Source organism: Cibotium barometz, chromosome 36 (genome assembly GCF_041138505.1).
Source record: "Cibotium barometz isolate CiBa-2024 chromosome 36, ASM4113850v1, whole genome shotgun sequence".
In the NCBI taxonomy this organism is placed as follows: Eukaryota; Viridiplantae; Streptophyta; class Polypodiopsida; order Cyatheales; family Cibotiaceae; genus Cibotium; species Cibotium barometz.
Genome location: NC_141081.1, coordinates 31,127,994 through 31,137,158, shown reverse-complemented (window position 1 = coordinate 31,137,158; position 9,165 = coordinate 31,127,994). Strand labels below are relative to the sequence as shown.

At 40.0% G+C, this 9,165-nt stretch overlaps 1 protein-coding gene across 1 annotated transcript; it reads right to left on the bottom strand.

Moving 5' to 3' along the window:
- Positions 1-1,425: 1,425 nt before the first annotated feature.
- On the bottom strand, positions 1,426-8,463 carry LOC147617785 (calcium-transporting ATPase 2, endoplasmic reticulum-type-like). The gene is made up of 9 exons (XM_086776018.1): positions 8,411-8,463; positions 5,779-7,920; positions 5,590-5,689; positions 5,275-5,396; positions 4,706-4,984; positions 4,167-4,550; positions 3,824-3,933; positions 2,725-2,953; positions 1,426-2,553 (listed from the first exon to the last, which is right to left on the bottom strand). The coding sequence occupies exons 2-9, from the start codon at positions 7,183-7,185 to the stop codon at positions 1,981-1,983; spliced, it is 3,204 nt and encodes a 1,067-aa protein (XP_086632144.1). The 5' UTR covers positions 7,186-7,920; positions 8,411-8,463; the 3' UTR covers positions 1,426-1,980.
- Between the last annotated feature and the right edge of the window lie 702 nt (positions 8,464-9,165).

Sequence of the window (9,165 nt, the reverse complement as noted above, 5' to 3'; positions counted from 1 at the left end):
TATTGTGATATGCTCATCAAAGTGTAAGTGGTGAGACATGCCATGCTAGATGATGCGTATAATGATACTCTTATCAAAGTGTAATAAGTGGTGGGTGTATGTTGTGTTTGTGTCTATTCAACGTGTCATATTGGGATTAATTATTGTGATAGTAATTAATTAAAACAACTAATGTGTTTATTATGTTTGTGAGATAGGTGATGAAAAGTGCATGTGTCACACATGGAGGATCTTGTCTATATTATCTAAGGTTATTATTTCATATGGGTTATTTTGTTGGCCATATGCCAAATAATTGCACATATTATTTATGCACGCTTATGCATAGCATTGCTATTTTACTAGCACATACGTTAGAGGAATTTTTGCTATTTTACGCTTAGTGTGTGAACAAGCTTTAGTGCTTGAGCTATTTTTATGAAAGTGGAAAAGCAAAGCCCTATTTTGTACGCACAACTATTATTAGCTCCTTGGGTTATTTTGAATACACTTCTCAAAATACTCATGTGGTGAGAGTGGAGGTACATGCATGAGAAGGAAAATTGTACCTAATAGAGTGTCGATGGTAATGTTTTCTCTATTTTATACTTCTATGTTATGCTTTAATCTTGTCGATTTGATTTAAGTCTATGCTTTGCTCCTTGATGTGTATATGAGCTTGATTAATTTTTCAAGAAGTACACGAGGTCCCGTGCATATATCTCAACACTTGCATTACAAACTACTAAGCCTCTTACTTTCAAAGACCCTTGGTCAACCTTCCTGGCTCAACTCAGCTCCTATGATAATGGTGCTTTGCATTTGTCTCAACCACAAATCGTAATGTAGGATCCATGATCTCCAACATAAGAGTAGTAACAACCTTCTACTTCAACTTATATTTTTTTTTAAAATGCATATCAATCTAAACATTTACAACCACAACTTGCACAAGTCAATCAATGGCACTTGGAGTAGAAGATAATAGAATTTTGATAAAAACAGACAAAAAGATCTCATCAGATTTACATCCTTTGGGACACGACAAGTTAATATTATTGCTGCTTTCTTGGATCTTTCTTCACTACTAATAAAATGTGTCCCAAATACTCAACTCTCTTGAAAAAGGAAATTCTTATCTTTGACATACAACACATTTTTCCTAAGCACACCAAATACCATAAACAAGTGTGGCTCGTAGCCCAATAAAGACTTAATATAAAGCAAATCATTATCAATAAAACCCACCTACATTCCTTTACCACTAAATAGGATTGAATGGTGAGACCAAGGTCTGTAACCTCTTGATCCACCCACCTACATTCCTTTATACCTACCAAAAAAAAAACAAAAAAAAAAGATCATTGCAAGGGTACATAAAAGCAGACCAGAATATCTCTCATGCATATCCTCTTAAACCATTAAGGGTGTTTTGGTGATGCCTATTTCAAAACATTGGATGCAAATATGAACCTGTAATATATAAGAGGCACATTACATGCATTGCTCTACTTATTATTCACCTCCTTGAAACCCTGTACAACTCTCTATGGAAGCAACGCATGGCTCATCAAGGCATTTACTAGAGCCATCCAATGCATTGAAAATTCTGATGCAGGAGGAACAACCCTTGAGGCAAATCTTGTGGACCCTTCTCACAAATCGTATTTGCTTTTAGACAGATTACACCACCACCCCTGCCTGTCAACAGAGGCGCATTACTCCCTGCCTCCATTGCATGAGTGGGAAATGCTGTGTAAAACCAGCCTTAGTGTGTAAGTTTGGTTGGATGAAATCCACCCCTTTGTTGGAGTAGCAAGTGCATGTTGATTCATAAGCTGTAGGTCATGACATGGCATGCCTCGTTCGGCCCTCCATTCTTGTCTGGAGATCTCCATTTGCAGTCATATATGACTTCCATGGTATGATAGTAGTACATCCAGCTTCACTAGGCCTAGAATTGTTGGGCTCATGCTTTTGATGAGCATAACTTGGTTCGATTCATGAAGATTTTATCTTTTTAGGCTGGCAAGTTGGTTGTGACCACCTCCTGCCAATGGCTTTTAGAAGTTCATCTATCAATATAACAGGCAAAGACAGCAGGAGGACCAAACACCACTCACTGAAGGTGAGTGGGACAATGCCAAAAATGTTTGCAAGGAAGGGCACATAAAGTATCAAAATATGGAGCCCGAAAGATGTTGACATGGCCAGAAGAAGCCAAGGGTTGGCCCAAGGAGGCATGGCTAGAAGGCTGCCATCTTCAGATAAGGCATTCAATGAGTTGAACATCTCGATGGCAACAAGTACAGATAGTGAAAGAGTGGTGGCTTTGACTTTTCCTGTTGTGAAGTAATCACACGGATTGTCGGCGAAAGCCCGAGTCTCCGATCCTGCTGTGAATGGAGAAACCTTGAAACCATCCCAACTGTGGCATTGCTCCCATCTTGCCAGCTGAGAGAAGCTAACCGATGTATGCCCATCACCAGAAATGTCCAGCCCCAAGAAAGAACCATGGGTATACCATATGATAAATATCCCAACTGTGGCCAACCCAACATACAAACCAACAACCTGCAATCACAAACATGGAAAAATGGTGAAGGCAATGTTCAATATTGCCACAAACAAGAGGTGGAAGTACTCCCAAGTACATCAACATAGGAAGATGTTAACCCAAGTATGCAGACACTCACAAAAAGACATGTCAAAACCAAATTCATAACTTAAGCTTATAGCTCATACCAAGTATCTAAAGAAAATCCATGCATTGATCAGCATATCGTGTTTAGTCCGAGGAGGTTTTTTCATGATGTACATGTCTGGGGGATTAAATCCAAGTGCTGTTGCTGGTGGTCCATCAGTTACAAGATTTACCCATAAAAGTTGGACTGGAATCAAAATCTCCGGTAGGCCTAATGCGGCTGTTAGAAAAATGGAGACCACTTCGCCAATATTGGAAGAGATCATGTACCTGCATTACACAATTTCAAAAAGTAGTTTTAAGAAGTATACCAGTGATCAGCCTACTTCAGTTTTTCCATAATAATAGCAGCTGAGGGTTTTGAGGCATTTATTTTTACCATTTTATGACATGTGGAGATAAGAAGTCTAGGATTTCTCTATAAAAGACATTGTCATCATCGCGGTACAACCTTAGCATGGACCAGGTAAGAGATAGGGGTAATACTCTATGGATCATGCAAGGTGTAACATGGGTTACTAGTTGGCTTTTGAAGAGTTCAATAATCCCATAAAAGCCTATGTAAGTGAGTATGTATGCACATAACTGTGTGTGTAGCCAACATATGTGGGTCTGGTATGTGCACGTAACTGTGTGTGTGTAGCCAACATATGTGGGTTCGGTATGTGCACATAACTGTGTGTGTGGATCCAACATATGTGGGTTTGGGTCCAACTAGCCTAAGAGGCAGATATGAGACTCCTACCAAGCCCCCTGGTGGTTGCAGGGCATGGTATGTGATGCCTGTAGTAGTCATCCATGCAAAGTAGTCTGTGATCTGGAGGCCTTGCGCTTAGGTGTATTGACCCATCCTATGTCTCCTATGATGAGGGTGGTCCATATTCGTTGGGGCTATGGTTGTGTTGGTGATTCCATCAACTGCTTTCCTTGTGTTCTCTATGCATGTTGCATGTATATCCAGTGCTTTGGATGTAGGTTGATCCCTCTTATCTACATGAGGGTGTTATATTCAGGCGGCATGGAGTGTACAAGGGCAACAGTTGATGTGTAGAGCACACACTCTACATTCCAATAAAAAAAAGAGAGAAACTAGACCAGCCTTAAGCTGTGTTCATGATTTAAGGAACTGTAAGGGAATACCGAATAAAAGCCTTCATGTTGCTGTAAATGGAGCGGCCCTCGGCTACTGCAGCAACAATAGTGCTGAAATTGTCATCAGCCAAAACCATATCTGCCGCCTCCTTGGCCACCTACATGCATACACCACCAGCATCATCATGCATTTTTTCCATAGAAAAGGCTTTTTCTGTGATAAATTATAATGACTTTCACTTACACATGTTTAAGTATGCCTAATTGAGCCACACAATAGGTACACAATACACATGATGACAAGGGAGACAAGTATACACATGATCTACTAATGGCACATGACATGAGACCGAGTGTGCATGTTATGAGCTAAGCATGTTAGATAGTGCACCTCTGTTCCAGAGATGCCCATGGCCACACCAATGTCAGCAAGCTTTAATGCAGGTGCATCATTCACACCATCTCCAGTCATGGCCACTACCTCACCTGCATCCCTCAGCATTCTGACAATATCCTGCTTATGCTTTGGTTCGGCTCTAGAGAAAACGTGCCCGCCTGAGCCAGCCAGGATTTCGGACTGTCGCTCTGAAGGCAGAGCCAGAAAGTCCTTTCCAGTGAAACTCTTCATGCTCAGATCCTCATTCTCATGGAATATCCCAATGTCTTTGCAAATGGCTTCTGCAGTGTTCTTGTTATCCCCTGTGATCACCATCACTCTGATACCAGCATCTCTGCAATCAGTGATTGCTAGAGGAACTTCTTCGCGAGGAGGATCCTGCACAAGTTGAAAAGAAACCTTACTTTAATAACCACATCTTCTTTATGAAGCAACGGTTCAAGCACTCAAAGAAGTGCTGAAAAACCACACTAGACATTGCCATGTCTTTAGAAATAGCTATAGTGTAATGCAAGATAAGTATGAACACTTACTCTTAACCCCAAAATCCCCACAAAGACAAGGTCGCTCTCGATGATGGTATAGTTGTCAGGTTCCTGTAACTGTTTGTGAGCAGGATGCTTTTCACCATCATAATCAGAAAATTCTTTGAGATCCTCTTTGTATGCCAAAGCCAGACACCTCAATGCCTTTGAGGTCATACTCTGCATCTTACTTAGCAGCAACTCTTGAGATTTTCTATTCATTGGGACCACACTTCCATCAGCCAACTGAAGGAAAGAGCTTCTCTCCAAAATATTCTCCACGGCACCCTTAAAAATACATCAGTGTCATGGCATGGAAAATGCATAATTCAAACACTCATGAATGAGGGAAAACAAAAACGTAGTCCATACATAAGTGCATTACATGTGAGGTGATACATATACATATACATGCATGCGCACGTGCATGAATGTGCATGTGTGTGTGTGTATACATGAAAAAACATGTAAACTTGCAGGTGATATGAAGGTTTGCGTAGAAGTTAGAAGTGAGCCCCCTGGGGTCCTTTGCATGAGTGCTTAATGACTAAGCTTTAGAGGCCACATCCCTAGCATACCTTTACAAGAAGCTTATTAGCTCCATCTCTGGTATGGACAATGACACCCATTGACTTTCTGACCCGATCAAATTCTAAAAGCGCCACACGTGTACTGCTTTGAGCCCACCAGTCACAGCACACTGCCCAATTCAGAGACGCAGCTACTTAATCCATGTTTGTGGGCATTAACATCCTAATACATTCAATGATTCATGTAAGGATGTTTGTGGGCATTAACATCCTAAATACATTCAATGATCCATGTAAGGATGTACAATCAAGTCCTAGATGCTTCTTCAAAAAAACCAGTGGTTCTGAATAAAGCTCAATCACCTAATTTGATCTTGTGGTCGTTATGTGGGTTGAGCACAGCTTGTTGCTCCAGCTTATTTACTGCTTCAGAGTCAGGAATGCCCATTTTCTCTACAAAGACCTGCATATGCATGTACATCATGATTAGCATGAAGCCTATAAAGAAACTGGTACTACAGTGCTTTTCAAGGAAAATTAAGTGGTGTGTACCTTGAGAGCTGCTTCTGTAGGCATGCCAGTAGCCCGGAACTGGTTTGATTTATACTCAACTTCTGCATCATTACACAAGGCAGCAATCTCTGCCATGCATTGCATGCCAGGGTCCATCATGCCCTTGCACCACCGAAGGATTCCACCTTCCATTGGATTGTATGTGGTACCCTCCACCTGGTATTCTCTAATGAAACCCGGGGCATGCCCATTGGCTACAAACTCTGTAACAGACATCTGATTGGTGGTAAGAGTACCCGTTTTGTCAGAACAGATAACTGTGGTACAGCCAAGTGTCTCGACACTTGGAAGCCTGCGGACGATGGCCTTTTTCTGTGCCATTTTCCTTGTGCCTAGTGCCAAGCATGTGGTGATCACAGCTGGCAAACCCTCAGGGATGGCGGCCACAGCTAGGGCCACTGCGATCTTTAGATAGTACGTGCATTTGTCAACAGAAAATGTGATGTTGGTGGGCCATCCATCCACCATATCCCATGCAAGAAAATGTTTGTAGTTGATGATCCATACCAGGAAACAGATGGTGCCAATGGACTTTGTGAGGGTTTCTGCAAACTCATCCAGCTGCTTCTTCAATGGTGTGTCCTGGTCTTCCATGGCAGCTTCTTGTATTTGAGCTTGGATGTGGCCGACTTCAGTGGCCATCCCGATGCCGGTGACAATGCCAGTGCAGCCACCGTTGACTACAGTGGTGCCAGCAAATAGCATGCATTCTTTCCCTTGGATTTCTATGTCATCTGATATGGTGGGCATACTAGATTTAAGCACTGCCATGCTCTCTCCAGTGAGAGAACTCTGCTCTACTCTAAGTGTAGACGTAGTCAGTTTTGCAATTCTAATGTCTGCAGGGACCTTATTCCCAACTCTCAACTCCACAATGTCTCCAGGAACAAGCTCTCGTGCTGGCAATTCTGAAATCAGATGATCCTCTCTGATAACTCTAGCCTTATCTGGCTGCAGGTCCTTCAAAGCTTGAAGGGCACTTTCAGCATTGCTTTCTTGCCATATACCCACCAAAGCATTCAAAGCCAATATGGACAAGATGACCAGGGGCTCAACATAGGCAGAAAAGACAGTGCCGACGTCAGTGTCGCCATGTCCGCCCTCGAACAGAATCAAGACGAAGGAAACCATGGCAGCAGCAAGAAGGATTTTAACCAATGTGTCATCTAACTGCTCCAGGAGAAGTTTCCACATGGGCTTTCCCTTTTGTTTATCTAGCTCATTCCATCCATGTTTCTCTCTTCTCTTTTCAACATCAACTTCACCAAGCCCACGTGCAATGTCGACTGTGTACTCATGCAGGCACTGGTCTACGGATCTAGCCCAAGCTGGATAAGCTTTCTGAGTTGCCAATCTTGGCATAGAATCTGCTTTCTGTGATGCCATGATTTGCTTTTCCTGACACTTAATTTCTTCTCAAATCAATATCTAATCAAATACTAATGTGCAGAATTGATCGTTTTTTAAATCATTAAAGACTTGTTCATGTGTATGCAAACTGGAGCAAAATCCGATTTTTCTATTCTAATTCATATGCTGATGGCAGATTAAAACCCTTTGCAAGCATTAAAACCCATGTAAATCTGCGTTGGCATGCTAATGCTTCTCTTTACCACATACAACGTGCAGATTTAATCCCTCTACAAGCATGAGGCCCCATGCTATTCTTGACACTAATTCTTCTCTTACAACATGCTAATGAGCACTTGCAAGCATTGAATCACATGCTAATCTGGATTTTCAATGCTAATTCTTCCCTTACCACATACTGATGTGCAGGATAACACATACTGATGTGCAGGATTTTCAATGCTAATTCTTCCCTTACCACATACTGATGTGCAGGATAACACCCTCCGCAAGCATTAACATACATCTAAGTGATTCTTGTGCAAGCATTAAGCACTTAACCAATCACACATACTTATAAACAAATCAGAGCACAATGGGTCTGATTAAAGCCTGTGTGTGCTGGTCCCTGGGGACTTCTCAGAAGCTTCTAAGAAGCTTACTTAGCTTCTTACACAGTGGTTTTTATCCCTTTATACAGGCTTTCTGGACCGTTTTATCAAAGCTGTCCCATCGCTTGGAAGCCCAAAACCTTTGATTTGAGTGCAAGATCTGAGAAACCAAACGTCATAAATTTTAAATAATTGGAGGGCCGGAAAAACAATTTAATTGGTTGTGAAAAAAATGGCAAAAAACTTAAATCCATAACATTTGAAAAAACACACTATTTAGCATCAATTATCGTGAATATATATATATATATATATATATTTTGGCAAGAATGAGCCAAAAAGATCTAGCTATAGCCCAATTTTTTTTTTTAAAACGCACACATTAATGGTACCTTTTGGCAATGATTATGTAAAATAGAATTCACCAATTATCATTGCTTTTTGTATATTGAGAAATAATATTAAACACACATTCACATTCATGTTTGCTTTTTCACAATTTGAGTAATATTGATGCAATTGTCCAATTCAACTAAGTAATTAGCTTAAAATTACATCTGATGTATGAGTAGATTTAATATTTGATGTATGAGTAGATTTAATATTTGCCAATTGAACTTAGTTAATAGCTTATAAACTATGAAATCAACCTGTATGTTCAGGAAGTAGTGACAATCTTGCCTTGGCAAAAGCTATAGAATAGACCCCTCTCTCACACCAGTGCCACTTTCTAAGCATGAAACTAGGAGCTTGTCTTTCTATCTCTATATATGTATATATATATATATATATACCCCACACACACCCACACACAAACACACACAAAGCATTTCATAGCTTTAAAGTTAATAAAAACGTCCTTGGTGTTTCATCTTGTTATTGGCTTTATTATTTTTTATTATTACTACCACTACTATTATGTGTGCATGCATGTATGTATCTTGCTTGATTGATTTTCAATCATTTTATGAAATATAGATCTATTTTCATGTGAATACATCATTATTTCAAATTGTATGGTTGTTTGTGTTGGTGTTAAGCATCCCATATGTCACACAGATAAACATGTGTTAAAGAGCATATTTGAAACATGATCGTGCGTATAAGTATGATGTCTAGACATAATGCTTACTTCTTATCACCCACAACACCTATATGAATAGATTGGTCCTAGAATCAGTACATATATACATATAGACAGATAAAACATAGACATATGCATTATGTATATTGTATACATGCATATTATGTATTGCATGCATGCACACACACATACATACATACTTATACATTTACATATGTATATACATATATACTCATACATACATGCATACATATACATACATACGTATATACATATATATACTTATGCATACATGCATGCATGATTACATATACATATGTA

Bases quoted from the DNA above. Each gene is read 5' to 3' on its own strand.
- LOC147617785 (XM_086776018.1), bottom strand. From the start codon at position 7,185: ATGGCATCACAGAAAGCAGATTCTATGCCAAGATTGGCAACTCAGAAA. The intron at 5,690-5,778 runs GTACACACCACT...ATGCATATGCAG, and splicing joins CTACAGAAGCAGCTCTCAAG to GTCTTTGTAGAGAAAATGGG. The intron at 2,554-2,724 runs GTATGAGCTATA...TTGTGATTGCAG, and splicing joins GGATTTTCTTTAGATACTTG to GTTGTTGGTTTGTATGTTGG.